General features: G+C 50.0%; 5 protein-coding genes across 5 annotated transcripts; 1 reads left to right on the forward strand and 4 right to left on the reverse strand.

The window, feature by feature from the left end:
- Window positions 1-362: 362 nt before the first annotated feature.
- On the reverse strand, window positions 363-2,800 carry BU24DRAFT_411825 (uncharacterized protein; the record flags this gene model as incomplete). The annotated part of the gene is made up of 5 exons (XM_033526066.1): window positions 363-963; window positions 1,029-1,628; window positions 1,706-2,094; window positions 2,149-2,357; window positions 2,431-2,800. The coding sequence occupies 5 exons, from the start codon at window positions 2,798-2,800 to the stop codon at window positions 363-365; spliced, it is 2,169 nt and encodes a 722-aa protein (XP_033380793.1).
- Window positions 2,801-2,982: 182 nt separating this feature from the next.
- Window positions 2,983-5,171, reverse strand: BU24DRAFT_395359 (FAD/NAD(P)-binding domain-containing protein). The gene is made up of 2 exons (XM_033525251.1): window positions 4,940-5,171; window positions 2,983-4,877 (listed from the first exon to the last, which is right to left on the reverse strand). The coding sequence occupies exons 1-2, from the start codon at window positions 4,980-4,982 to the stop codon at window positions 3,175-3,177; spliced, it is 1,746 nt and encodes a 581-aa protein (XP_033380794.1). The 5' UTR covers window positions 4,983-5,171; the 3' UTR covers window positions 2,983-3,174.
- Window positions 5,172-5,864: 693 nt separating this feature from the next.
- On the forward strand, window positions 5,865-7,098 carry BU24DRAFT_252541 (uncharacterized protein). The gene is made up of 2 exons (XM_033522398.1): window positions 5,865-6,293; window positions 6,405-7,098. Exons 1-2 carry the CDS (start codon window positions 6,172-6,174, stop codon window positions 6,946-6,948), a joined length of 666 nt encoding a protein of 221 aa, XP_033380795.1. The 5' UTR covers window positions 5,865-6,171; the 3' UTR covers window positions 6,949-7,098.
- Window positions 7,099-7,332: 234 nt separating this feature from the next.
- Window positions 7,333-10,491, reverse strand: BU24DRAFT_395363 (uncharacterized protein; the record flags this gene model as incomplete). Its single annotated transcript, XM_033525252.1, has 6 exons — window positions 9,950-10,491; window positions 9,814-9,889; window positions 9,607-9,735; window positions 8,421-9,548; window positions 7,869-8,342; window positions 7,333-7,796 (listed from the first exon to the last, which is right to left on the reverse strand). The coding sequence occupies exons 1-6, from the start codon at window positions 10,106-10,108 to the stop codon at window positions 7,333-7,335; spliced, it is 2,430 nt and encodes an 809-aa protein (XP_033380796.1). The 5' UTR covers window positions 10,109-10,491.
- Window positions 10,492-12,226: 1,735 nt separating this feature from the next.
- BU24DRAFT_351367 (origin recognition complex subunit 2) lies at window positions 12,227-14,077 on the reverse strand (the record flags this gene model as incomplete). The annotated part of the gene is made up of 2 exons (XM_033523692.1): window positions 12,227-13,525; window positions 13,592-14,077. The coding sequence occupies 2 exons, from the start codon at window positions 14,075-14,077 to the stop codon at window positions 12,227-12,229; spliced, it is 1,785 nt and encodes a 594-aa protein (XP_033380797.1).
- Between the last annotated feature and the right edge of the window lie 90 nt (window positions 14,078-14,167).

The following is a 14,167-nucleotide window of genomic DNA, read 5'->3' on the forward strand; positions in this document are numbered from 1 at the left end:
CCATGTTGTGAGCGTGCGCGCATTTTGTCGGGCCCCAATAGTTCTCACATCCAACAAGATCTTCGGCTCGCACGACTACAAGTCTTCGCAGCTCCTATCCCAACAATACTACGATTGTCCTCAACTTCGCAATTGAATATACATCGATTTGGACTGTGAAAAGATCGCTCCAAGGAATGTCAAGGGTGAAGAAAGGTGACACTAAATGTCGGAAACTTGGAAATGCTGCATGGTGGTTGTCGGTGGCAAGACAATAAAACCGACAGAGTGGGACTCTGTGACTTCTAATGATCTGAATCGTGGTGAAAAAATAGCCAGCTGCCAGGAAATATTATTGCAAAGAGCGCTATCCGATGAACACCTTACCATGGTGTATTGAAGTAATCCCCTGGCTGGTCATTTGCTCTCGGGCCAGCGGTGCCAACCATGCTTTCTCCAGTTGATCCATAACTCGAGTCCGTAAACAGGTCTATAATATTCACAATCGACGCTGAGTCCGTGAGCCACTGGTTGTCGGTAGTTGGTGGCATCCAGCACGAAGTATCCGCCGATTCTTGATGTGCGCTTTTCAGGTTGTACTCGTTCCCATACAATGGATCGCCAGGCGGAGCAATGACGGCAACATCAGTCTGATGCTCTACATCTTCCTTTACATGTGAGTCATGTGGTACATGAGCAGGTGGCGTTGGTTGACCGCGGGGGACATGGCTGAGACTGAACAACTCCGGCATAGATATGCTACGAGCATGCCGCTCCTTATTCTCGATGGCTTTGACATAGTCCCTTGCAGAACTATACAGCTTCTGTAAGATCCTGCCGTATCTCCTGCCCTGTCTGGTATGCTTTGCAAAATATTTCAAGATTGCCTCAGCTTGTTGGATTGCTTGCTCGTTATCACTCATGCGACCAAGGCGGCCTGCATGTGCTGAACAAAGGGTAACTGACGCGACAAATACCCAAGCGCTAAATAAAAGTCAGTGTATCATCCACGGAAAATATCGCTTGATTAGATATTCTATGGCTCTTACATTACCAAGACCATGTTGCCGAGTAACATGTTCGCTGTTAACAGCTCGTGAACGAGCTGGATAGTGTGTAGTGCGGATTCAATTGAAGTCAGGGCACCTTGATCAATATCTGTGCCATCCTGTGTCTTGTTCTTGTCCAGCTGTGACCTGTCAACCACCATATCTGACGCCTCCTCATATTGTCGCCGTATCACGGCTAGGAGAAACGGACGAGTCAATAGCATCATGCTGAAATAGTAGCTGCACGCTACGTATGTGTTGCGTATGACCTCCCTCTGGGTGGGCCTCTCTGGATTCTCCACAGTACGAAGTTCTGGGGGGATATTCGAAGTTGATGTTTGTAACTCCTGGCCAATGACTTCTAAATGCTGCAACGAAGGGGACCCCTTGGTGTAGATTTCATCAATGATTCGCTCCAAGATAGAAAACGCTTTCGCTGCCTCCATGAGTGCTAGTTGCTGATTTCTATCATTATTTGGATCTATGCTTGCATCCAAAGGCTTTCCGCAGGTCGAGTCCATCGTCATGGTCAACGGCGTTCTACCCATCATGCCACAGAAGAACAGATCCTGGTAGCGCAGAGACCGCCATATTCGTGTTCTGTGTCAATACGATAAGTACTTATCCGCAGGAACTTTGCAAAGGCGGTAATGCTATCTGCAAAAACATTAGCTTACCTGAGTTGGCTATCCTCTGGGAAAGTTGAGTTGATATCGTCCCTATGTATCCCCAACGATTTGGCTGCACTGACAGCAATTCCTAGATTTAGGAAAGACCCATTTCTTTGCGAGCAAGCTAGCATATAGAGAGAGATCAAGACGAACGTCTGTACTGTCTCGATGCTTGGCTCTTCTGTGAGCTTGAGTAGCGCTATTTGCCTTCCATGGTGATAATAATACTGTGTGAGTTTCAGATCTAATGGCGATCCACTTCGTGACTGCGCTGCATATGCTATTATGAGGAGTAAGACTGCCGTTTGTCCAGGATCTGACAGTGTGCCATCTCGCCAACTACTGAGCAGTTTATCTACCTGATGTCGATCGATGATGTCGAGTATTCCACATGACTAGAACGCGGTCAGAAACTCCCTCGTGAAAATCTGTCAACCCTCACGCCTTACTGCAGTGAAATAGACATCTACAAGCTCTTGGAGATCGTCAAAATTTGATATGTCTTCAGTGGTCAAGACTTCAGTTTCCTCAGGTGGAAATTCCTCAATGGCTGTAACTTTGGAAGGATCTCCAGCATCCGCAGATGCTCCTATCTCTATCTCGAGCAGGTTCTGAAGCTGGCGTACAAAGGCGGGAGCAGCAGATTCACCGAGATATACTAGCAAAGAACAAGCAGTCAGATCAACGTCCGCTGGCTACACATCTTAACAATATAAATGAGGCGCACATACCTACTCGTCCTCTCGTATCGTAGAGGGTTTGCGGAACAGCCGGAGCATTTACTTCCAACACTGTTGCCTTACTGACATTGCTGTTGAGGTTCGGCGACTGCCCCGAATGATTGCTAGGCGGTGCAGAGAGTGTTGATTCATGAGATAACAAGGTAGGACTTTGTTGACTACTAAGAGGCTTTGGAATTCGACGGCGGTGGCGTCCGTAAGAACGTTCAAGTGAAGAGTACTCGCAAGACTCGGAACGACCTCGTTTGGCACACTGCGCACAAGGCATTGTCGCGTCACACTTATACTTGCCCTCTTGACATGGTATACACGCTTTGGCTACTCGCTGTCGACGAGCCTCGGTAACCTTCGGACGAGGCATTCTCGTGTGGACAGCGAGTATGTATTCTGTCAGAGGATGGGTGGCGTTACATTGAGTGACTTTGAGATAATAGCGACGAGGCTCAGGTTAAGAATGTCGAATACGAATTCATAATAGGTACAAGGCCATCCACTGTTGTGCCAATTAAATGATGCATTACTTCTAGGTACGGTATATGATAGCCCGCTTAGTAAGTACGTTAGCATGGCTAGGCGGTGATGATCTTAACGTACTTGAGTTAGCATGTAAGACAGTAGTGAAGTATTCAGCAAGGGTATCCCTAGCCGAGCCCCTCACAGGTGGATATATATACAAAAACAATCAGACCGAATCGATTCATGTCCCAATGAAGCGCCTTTCTCCTTCAAATTGTTTCAGGCCTTTTCAGTAATCGTCGGGAATTGCTTGAGCCATTCCTCTGTTATTCCATCATATTCCGCCGGTCCGTACGGCTCCGTCAGGTCCTTCCACCAACTGCTCTTCCTCTTACTCTTAACGCCAACGTCTTCCAGTAAGGTATCAATGTATGGAAGGCTGTCAAAGACAATGTCTGGATACCTGTCTCCAAATCCTCCTGTTATGGTCGGCCTCCGAATCTCTCCATAAGTGCGATGAAGAGCGGTGTTGTGTTTAATTCTGTTCAAGTCAAGCTCGTTCCCTTTAAGGTGATTAATTCGTCCACCGAAGAATGCTGTGATCCATAGTGCCTGGGCTTGCGCGACAGCTATTGCATGGGGTGAAGAATGCGCACCAATGAACGCAAGATTCTTTTGCTTGATGAAGTGCGGCTCTGACGGTACGACATGACGGTAAAGCTCGAGTGATTCGTTGGAAGGCACCGTCCGCGATTCAGGGAGCTTTGGCGCATTGGCTGTTCTTCTTGCTATTGTCCGAAGGTATGGGACACTTCGATAAACCTCCTCCTCCAATCTCGCTGCTTCGGCCGCATCATATGTCTTAGGCTTGCTCAGAATGGGAGTGGTTCCCAAAACGTCGATCTTGATAGACGGCTTTGGCTTCCACCCAGTACAGTACACCAAGGCGTCTGCTTTTAAGGAACTGCCATCTGATAGTCTGATCTGATCCTCCGACATGGAAACAGCGTCGGCGATATGAACCTTGATCTTGCCTTCGCGTACCAACCGGAAGTAGTCCTCGTCATAATTGTTGATGCTGACCGAGTTGCCGACCCAGAAGGGTGTCGTCCAAGGCTCCAGCTTTTTGGTTTCAGGGTGATTGGAATATCCATTTAGATATCGAACAAGCTTGTCAAGCACATTCCAGAACAACAGACAGATGGAAATGCCAATAGTAGTGCGATGTAGGAATCTCTGTACCAGGCCTTCTCCGTGGTATGGCGTAGGATCGAAAAGCGTGAAGATTCGCGTGCCAGATAACGGGCCAAATGAGAACTCGAGCGGCCCCAATCGACAAACACTGGGCCATAGATAGCTGGGGCCGCCACCAGATGGTCGAATCACCATGTGCGCCTGTGCTCCAGCTGTTGCAGTGAGATAACAAATGTCCCATGATGACTTGTTGCCGCCTATCACAACTACGTCTTTGCAAGCATCCAATCTCTTTCTCTCTTTGGCCATTTGCTTTGCGTGTATCGCCAATCCCTTGAACGAGTCTGCGCCCGGTATTGAGGGTATGTTAGGTTCCGATGTGATGCCAGTGGCAATGACGAGGCGATGCGCCGTAATTTTCGGAGAGTTGCCAGTCGTTCCATCCAGGAGTTGAATAGACCATTTTCCGTCATCCCGTTGGGTGGCCGACTCCACACTCGTTCCATAGCAAATGCACTTATCGATCTTGTGAGCTACACTGACCTTCGAGAGATATTCATGCACAGCAAGACCGGGTATGTGGCTTCCTTCTGCCTCTCCATACTCTGCTGCTGGCATAGGCAAGTCGCTGAATTCGTATGATCCGAAGGCATTGTTTGTCTTCAGTCCAGAATAGACCCTCTCTTTAGCCCATGTACCGCCGATTGACATGGCTTTCTCGACAATGAGAACGTTGTGATGAGGGTTTACTTGAAGATATGTTATTGCCATGGACAGGCCATGCACTCCTAAAAAAAAAGCCATTACCAACTGATACAACGATCAATGATTAACAGACTGGGATTGTTACCTGCACCTACGATGACAAGCTCATACTCCTTCTTGAGCTCCATGGTTGATGTAAGCTCTAAGATGTTTCACAGTCCAGGGTTCTCTCGGTGTTCGAAAAATAACATGTTCGTCTGGTTCGTTGCCAGAAAGTCGCTTAGTGGGGTTTCGAAAGCCCTGGTTATGCGAAAATGTTGAACAATATACACACAAGAGGAAATTCAAGATTTTATGTTGGTTATCGTAATGTTGACTATGGACCTTTAAGTGGGAGCTTCGCTTTCGTCGGGTAGTTACAAGGTGGTACTTCGGAAACGTACCGGATACGTATCATCTCACCTACCCATCAGCGGAAGTGTCGAATGGACAATCATGTATAATCAAGACAAGAGTATCTTGGTATGAGACGGCATTTCTACAACATCTCACGGCAGTTTTACCATTCTCCGAGGTCCAGAGCGATACAATGTCTAGATGCTGTTCGTTATTGTGGCTGCTGGAGACCTATATTGTCAATGTTGGCTACACGGAACGGCACAACTGCACGCACACAAGTTCCGCAATCTAGGTTTTCAAGGTGCATGTTACACGAGAGCCAGCCTATCCATGATATCGTATTTAATTACGTGACCTCTGTGTCTAAAAAAAATACTTCGCGACCAATAGTCAAGTAAATCGGAGTCGGAGTCCATCGGACCCTTTTTTTGAGGCGGAAGTAACATCATCAGGGTCCCATCTGGATCTTAACGCTAATAGTGGGGAATCTCACACACTTACAGTATAGGTTAGATATCCGCCAAAAATCAATCGCCAGATCTTTAGTTCTGAGCCTTGTAAGTTGTGGCTAGATTTAGACACAGTTGGACTTACTAGATACTAACTTGATCAAGATGCCTATTTTTAAGGGCTTCGCGATTGCACGTGGGTTAGGCTTCCCACGTGTTTCCATTCATTTGGGAAGGTGTTTGTACTTCAGAAGGGCGCACTTCGCCCATCCACAGATAAGCGTCGCTAAACGGTGAACATATTGATGTAGACACAGCAATGTAACACTATGCTGGATTACTGGGCTCTACATAAACAAAGATTCCCTAAATCTACAGGACGCTGCAGTACAACTTACACGCAACTCTTCATTAGCTACAGCAATACCTTCATAATTAGCAATTTGTCACTCACTAGTATAGTACAATTCCACATCCATCTCTCCCCATAGATTTTCCACCATTCGGTGTCACAACAATCAGCGCCATCATGGACCCCGTATTAGTCACTCCACGCCTGAAACTCACGCTCCTATCGACGTTGGAGCCGGGTAGTCCTGAGTTGGCTTTGGCGCATGAACTACGAAGCGATCCTCAATCTACATTCTGGAGGTACTTCTTTCTCCCTTCCCCAATTCTCCTAGCCTGATCCCTCAAAAGAGGAACCAAGCATCATGATGCTTCTTTAATTGCATTACTAAACAAAACTAAAACCTGCCCCAGTCCATACGGAACCGCAAAGACAATCGAAGACACCAAAAAAGTGTTCGAGGGCGTTCTCAACAAGAAACACACCATCAACTACCTAATCCACAGATTTGTCAACCCCAGCTCCAGCAATGATGCGGACCAAGAGCAGCGGGAAACCGAATTCATCGGACACGTGACGATCTGGCCCCTCGGCGCTGGAAGTCTCCCCTTGCCAGAAAACTTGAGCGCGCCAGCCGCCGAGTCAGAAACTACTTTGTCAATGGAGGTGGGGTACATGTTTCTCCCCAAGGCATGGGGAAAGGGGTACGCGACGGAGTCGCTGAACGCCGTGTTTGGGCTTTGTAAGAGGGAAAGGGGGTTCTGGGCGCCGTATGAGAAGGTGTATGTCAGAGCGCTGGTCAATGATGAGAATGCGGCGAGCATGCGGGTCATGGAGAAGGTTGGGTTCGAGAAGAGAGGGGTGCATCATTGGACTGGGGACAAAGTCTTTCTTGCAGGGAAATGGATTACGGAGTGTGGTATCGCGATCTATGGTACGTACTTGGTCCAGGACTGAGAGGGCCGCTTTGTTGTCGCAGCAAACTGCTATACCGAAAGATATCCAGCACTAGGCAAGACGACTTCGGCAGATAATGGGAGGCACTGAGCCGCAGACACATTGTGTCAGGCTTATTGTGAAGCATGTCAGATCTTTTACAATTGACATGATCTCCCAAGAGGTTACCACATCAGGCACTTGGAGGGATCTAAAGAACAGTAAATAGACATCCCCGTGTGTGCAGAACGGTGTTCAATTGTATGCATATCCAATAATCATGTATACCTCGCCACTGCTGGCGATATAAGGTGGATGCCTCAGACAACGCCGATTATATGATCCGAAGCGGTTCTCCCCATCTCCTGTATGCAGCAATAGAACGAATTATCAATTATTAACCAGCTAACCTCCCTTCCTCTCTCCTGCAACGCCTTCAGCACCTCCAGCGAACTCGATGTGTTGAACCTTTGCCTCAGGCCGGGCCTCTGCTCTCTTCGCACTGTCTTCTGCGTCACCCATTTCGACGTCACGGACTTCGACCGGGCCATGTTCTGTCGCGCCCTGAACAGCTGGCGCCTGTCCTTGGCTCTCCACAAGATCCATGGAATCCCCAGCGATCGTCTCGCTCGACGCATTGCTTGCGCCAGCCCAGGCGCTGAACCCGCCATTAACTTCACACATCTCCTCAATACCGCTAGTGGGTTTTTCGTTGGCGGAGATGCTTGGCCCTGCTGACTGGGCACGACTCTGTTGTTGATAGAATCTCTCGGCGGAGATGTTTTCAAAGGCATCAGGGTCACTATTATGGTCCTGGTAGGGTTTTGCATCAGGTTCCTCAGCCCAGCTTGAAGTAGGATCCCACGGTTCTAATGAACTGGTGTAACTCGCATCTGCGTCCCAGCCTGAAAGAGGTTCCAAATTACGATCGCCTGTCCTACCAAATTCCAGGTCCGTTTGCAGTTCCTCCTGGAATGAAAGGTTATCGGCTTTAACGAATCGGTCCAGTGCGTCTGATAGGGGAATTGGATCGGGTGATAGGGCGGCTTCGCTGGCGTAGACGAGAAGTGCAGATCTATTCTCTTCGCTCGCTTTTTCGAGGACAGAAGATAATGAGAGGCGCTCGCGGAGAACGTATGCCAAATCCGAGCCAGGAGTGGAATATTCGACGCGCCACCATTCCGTATCACGATCGTTGGTCTTCGCGTTTGGATGAAGGAGGTAAACGACGTTTGAATGTGTTGATACACCACAGAGCTTGTACGGGTGCTTCATTGACATCTCAGTATCCTGTTCGGTACCGTCACCATCTGTCTTCGCTGGAGATTCCTCGTCGCCATCAACGAATGGCGCCCTGAAACGGCTTGACATATCGTCAAGACTCTTGCGAGCCTGCTTCTTCTGTTCTTCTAAAGCTAGTAGCTGTCAGCAAATTATAACACACAGAGATGTCGATGAGTTAAAGTCGATGAAATGAAAAGGCGAAAACGAACCATTTAGCTTCCGTTCTATGCTATCGTACAGCGACTGCAGCTGCGTAAGTATCGTGGCATTCTTCGGATCATGTATCAAATCGTCCGACTTCTGCTGGAAAGCCGCCATGCTACTCTTGAGCAGCTTCAATGTCTCCATTTTTTCCCCTGGGCGAATCTTCTTCGTCGTGTGGTATTTTATCTTGGCGGCTTCTTCATCAATTTCTTTGATCCGGGCATCGCATTGTTTGCGCTCATGCACCATCGCGGCAATCGCCTCTTTATTCTCCTCGAGGTACCTGTCTGCGTACAGGGTGGCTGGAATCTTGCAATCGAGCTTGCCCTTGGCATCTGAGCTTTCTAACCGGAAGACGAGCACGTCACTAGCGCTCTTGATGAAAGCGGTGCCAGCGCCGGCAACAGATTCGAACAGGTTCTCATCTAGAACATCGTAAAGTGACATCTTAGTGCCGGGCTCGTGGTGGATAATGTTGGCATCCAGTAGAGCCGAACTCTGTTCCTGTCCCTCAGCGCTGATCACAGAGCGAAATACACCGTCCAGAGGTTTGGATGTAAGATTGTGATAGGCATCTCCCCATTTCAGTAGAAACGTGAGAAGTTCATCGTTGGGGCGCTCGGTCATATCATCCCTCGCCTTCTTCCATGCGTCCAATTGCTGAAGTGCACCGATAGACCCGTACGCTCTGTCAGTACGATCGAGGAAGGCCATCAGCCTTTGCATCTCATGTATCAAATCCAGGTCATGCGGGCTCTCATCCTCAGAGTCGAAAACCACTGTCGCTTTCGATGCTGTAGAAGACCCTTTCCACCAATCCTCGCCAGCATGGTAGCTACGTAGGGATATTTCCGGGGCCAGCAGTGCGTTCCGAAACAAAGGGATCGTGTGGATGATAGATATCAGCGAAGGTAGGTAGTCCCAATTCGGGGTAGGTTTGATGATCGCGGGACCCTCCTCCTCGCGCTTCCGCTGAACTGGTACTGCATCTGGAATATATTCGGTGCTCTTCGACACCGGAACCATGGCCCAGCTATTGGAGTCGTAGACCTGGTCCTTGTTTGCTGGTCCAAACATGGGTTTTGAGTAGTTAGCATTATTAATTACGCCCAACTCTTGTCCATTCTCGATGCCTGCACTTCAGTCAGCCTTCCGATCATCCTACAGCCTTGTACAACACATCGCACTGACTTTGTATGGGCACATCGCCGGTTCCGGGAGTGGCAGCATGCTGACTCGTCCGCGACGGAGGTCGACTGGGAGCAACGCTATGCGATCCGTTGAAATTGTCTGTACCGGGTGGATAGTCAATGCGAAAAGCTGCCAAACGTCAAGGGTCAGCCACCAAAGTTCCAGAAAAAGTTCACCCAGGCGGCGAAGGGTATTGCGATAACTTACAAGGAAGGCCACCAGGTTCGGTCTCACCATATCGGTCCGCCGAAAATGCATTGGGATCGTAGTTGTTGTTTTCGGGCTATAGACACCCACTCCTTAGCCAAGACCCTCGTCTCCGCACATCATGCAGCGTACATACCTGTATTAGGCCGGCGGGGTTGTCCAGGTTGTCATAGAACTTGTTAACAGCAGCCTCCACGCTGCCTTGTTGTCGTAGGACTGTGGCAGCAACCTCGCGACTGACTCCATCCCCTATGAAAGCTAAGAATGTATCAACGTCTGCCTCTGACACCACCATGGTCGCGATTGCGGAGGCGCGGAGGCGCGGAGGCGCGGAGGATGGCGTTACGAGGACGTGGAATGTAAAGGTCGTAAGGATCTCGTAGATTGGGTGGGAGAATGTCTTTTTGCGAGCGATATTCGGAAAGGTGGCCGTGAATGTTACGTTGTTTGTCAGTATGAGTCCGAGGCTGTGAGTTCAGATCTTTGGATCTTTCATGCCAGGTGCGCTGTCCCACCCACGGAAAGGCAAACAAACGTAATCGTAACTGGAGGGAACGAGGCTGGCGGCTTCCATATATTTGGCATGCGACTAAGAAGCGATATGAGGGAGCTGGTGCTGTTCAGCGGCGATATTGCATGCTGATAGGTGGGGGTTACAAACACGCACCAGCACAAGACAAGCACAGGCAGGTCGAGCTTGAAGCTTTGATGTCCCACCATGTGATGACGCTGGGGGTGCAGCGGTCCGTGCCACAGTTAATACAGCCGCATAACCTTAAGTTGACCCATCTCCTCAAGTGCTGTTAAAACCACAACATTGAGAAACTTGCAATTTCAGATTACTTTTTTCGAATAAATAGATTAACGTACAAGAGCACCTGCCCTTGTTTCAATTAACAGCAGCGGTGTGCTTGAAAGCTAGGTCAACTGAAAAACGTCCAGCATCTCTTACCTACCTAACCACTCTTATAGCAGCAAAAAGGGAGGCAAGTAATTAACATAAATTCATTCAAGAGAACAGATTTGGGAATATAACTAAAAATCCATCACACCACTCACTGCTCACTATCACCATCATATAAAAAAACAACCCCAGACTCAAAAGAAAGCAGCCAACCCAGCAACCCCAATCGCGACGCATATCCCCACCCCCAAGAACCCCGTCACCGGATCCCTCCCTTCCACCTTCCTGACCCTCAGCCCCTTGAGCGCCCCCAACACGCTCGCAGCACCCGTCTGCTGGCTCGGTATGCTGATCGTCCTAGTCTCACTAGCTTCTGCCTCGTCCGTCGTCGTTGCGTCGTCGACTTCGGCGGCGTCTTCGCGGACGGGATGGTCACTCTCTGCTGGTGGAGGTGGCGGGGCCGATGAGGCTGAAGGAGTGGTGGATTCTGAGATGCTGAGTGACGGCGGTATGCTAGTGGCGGCGGACGGGGAGATGATGTCTGTGACGATGATCTTGTCGACTGCGTGTGTCATTGCGGCTGGGCAGTCGTAGTTCGTGAGTCTGGGAACGGGCTGTTTGTATGCGCCGCAGTAGCGGGAGAGGAGGATGGAGCCGGCGCATACGGCGGCGGTGTGGTCTTGACAGTGCGATGTTAGGCATCTGGATGATAAGATTAGTAGGGTATGAGTCGACGGGTTCCAGATTGAAAGGCGTGGAGTGCAGGTGCGGAGAGGGGGAGTAGAATGGAGAAGGAATGAGGGATGAGGGATTCCGTTGCGTACCCTAACCCTTGATTTGCAACACGACATGCGCAACCCACGTCGTTGTGGCGGCATCTTTCGAATTTCACGGACACAGATGAGGAACAGGAGAGATAGTCGCTACAGAAAGGTGAGTCGCCTGTTCGATGCTTGTCATAAGAAGACGGTCGTACTATGCAGCTGTACCGGTGGCGCAACCGAGTCCCGCGACTGAGGTCACATCTGGCGGATGCTTGTTGTCGCGTGCCTCAAGCGCAATTGCTCCTCGGAGCTGACTGTCAATCGACTCGCGAAGGTCATGAGAATCGTGCGCGAGTACGGTGTGGGTAGTAGCTAGGATGCTAGCGATGAACTGGAGAGCGTGCATTTTGGCAATTGCTCAGCGAGCTTTTAGAAGCCGTTACGTCTGAGGCCCATGGAGATTGGCGTCGAGTGCGCGGACCTGGCACTGTTACCTTATACTCGATGCATTCCATGTCGTGCCCTAGACCCAGCCATGAGAGCATCCCACGTCGTGGCGCCGCGCATACTGCGGTAAATTGGACCGACTGGAATGACCTGAGTAGCCCAAGAGACTGTCATGTAGTGACAAAGGGGGAACGATGATAAGAAGAATGAAATTTAAATGCAAGGTACGATATCTCTCTTAAAGGCCACAATATGTTAGCGAATAATGGCGGAGTATCCTTCTAAGGGGTATATTTTATCAAAATGCGTCACCAGACAACTCTTCCGCTAAGGCTTCCAGTTCCTCCTGCCTAAATGGCACCCAAAGCCTCTCCGTGCCCATAGCATCTTTCCTGCTCTCGACCATTTGATGGTCATGGAATTCCTTAAGTAGAGTCCTGAACCCAACCTCGCTCGAGCAAACGAAGTCTTCCACGGCTTTGTGATACAACACGCGGTACTCGACACCCTGTGATGATTCTGAGGAATTCCGTGCCGGATTTGATTTACTGCGAGGCGTAGCGGTAACATCGTCTTGATCCTCATCAGCGTCGCCGTCCATAAACATCAAGCCCAGTTGCTCGGTGACAAGTATTCTGAACAAAGAGCGTGCATTCTCGGGCAAGGAACGAAGCACGAAACCAATGCCATCTCTGCCGCCTATCCTGCGCCCACTTCGTCCAAGTAACTCGTTGACACTCTCTACTACGTCAATCTCGGATTCGTATGGCGCGAATGTGGTCGCATCGTGGAAGAGAAAGTTGTACTGCGCACTCAAGCCTACGTCCCACAGTAAGGGAAAGTTTGGAGTATCTGCCGTGCATACGAGGTTGATCGATGGATGTGACACAAGCGACGCCAACATCATCGGTGTAGGGGATTTGCGAAGGTGTATGGAGTCGATCGAGTTTAGTATGATGGGAATCGGGTGTGAGGGAGGATGCGCAGTGAGATGTTCCAGAATGAATTGTAATAGCGATGTCGGCTGATTTGGCATTTTGGTGGATGACGGGATGGCAGTTGAAGCAACGATACTCAGAATATCTTTTATGGTGATTCCTGGGGAGTAACCGTTAATGACGGTGATCGCTGGTCTCTTTCGTGTTCCTTTGTACGGCGCCTTTCCGGCTAGGTGCTCGTACAGATGCGCCGTGAAGCTTTCCGTCAACGACCGTTTCGACCCGTATCCATAGAGGCAGATGTTGAATCCTTCGCCCAACTCGAAGATCCATTGGTCGAAGGCGCGCCGGTGCAGTTCCAGTAGAAAGTCTCTTTCAGATTTGTGGTTCTCAGCAACTGATTGTATGGCTTGGAAATATTCGTCATGATTGAGCAAGCTGTGGCTAGATAGCGTGTTGGTGGACGTCTGATTGCCACCCGGCCGATTCTGCCAAAAGTATTCCTCGTGCGCAGGGAGCGTTGTGACTTCAGGGGGAGTGGGTTCTCGTATTTTCCGTGGCCTTCCTCGCGGTCTGCCGGTGGTGCTAGGTTTGGCGACAGCTTTCCTCGGTCGGCCTCTTCCACGCTTCGATGGTGTCTCTGGGACAGGTATTTGAGCCTCGACAGCAGCGACCTCTTCAGCAACACTGCTTTGGGGAGCCTCAGCCTCAGCCTCAGCCTGAACCTCGGGAGCCTTTTCTTTGTGTGGTGTTCGCTCCTCAAACTCTTCATCGTCACTCAGTATCTGTTCTGCCAGTGCCTCATCTTCCTCCAGAACCTCATCATCGCTGTCCACTCCATTCAATGTCCGCTCAAAGAGTCTCCTGTTGCTCTTCCGCCGCGCGCTCCGATCCGCATTGCGGACGATCGTAGGTGTGCCATTGGAAATATTCTCGTCGGGCGATTTCGTGGGGGTGTCAAAGACGAGCTTGCGATTCGACTTCGGGGTCGTGGTACCATTGATTCCATTGAAAAGGTTCGTCTTCTTGAGAATCGAGCGCGGCGTACCGTTCCCGGCTACGGGGCCATTTCTTCCTCGCCGGGACGGGGTGTGAATCTCAGGGACATCGTCTGCGGATTCGTCCTCCTGCAGCGGCTGCGCTTGGAGTCTTTTGGGTGTCAGATGCTCCTCCTCGTCATCGTCGATGTGTTTCCGTTTCGTGCCGACCATCTCACAGTGGGATCAAAAATTCGGAACGAGTTGCTTAGGTAGACGCGTCTTTGGGATGGTTAGACGCGTCCGTCATGGAGGTCGGCGAAG

The sequence above is a fragment of the Aaosphaeria arxii genome, assembly GCF_010015735.1.
Source record: "Aaosphaeria arxii CBS 175.79 unplaced genomic scaffold BU24scaffold_7, whole genome shotgun sequence".
Taxonomy (NCBI): Eukaryota; Fungi; Ascomycota; class Dothideomycetes; order Pleosporales; genus Aaosphaeria; species Aaosphaeria arxii.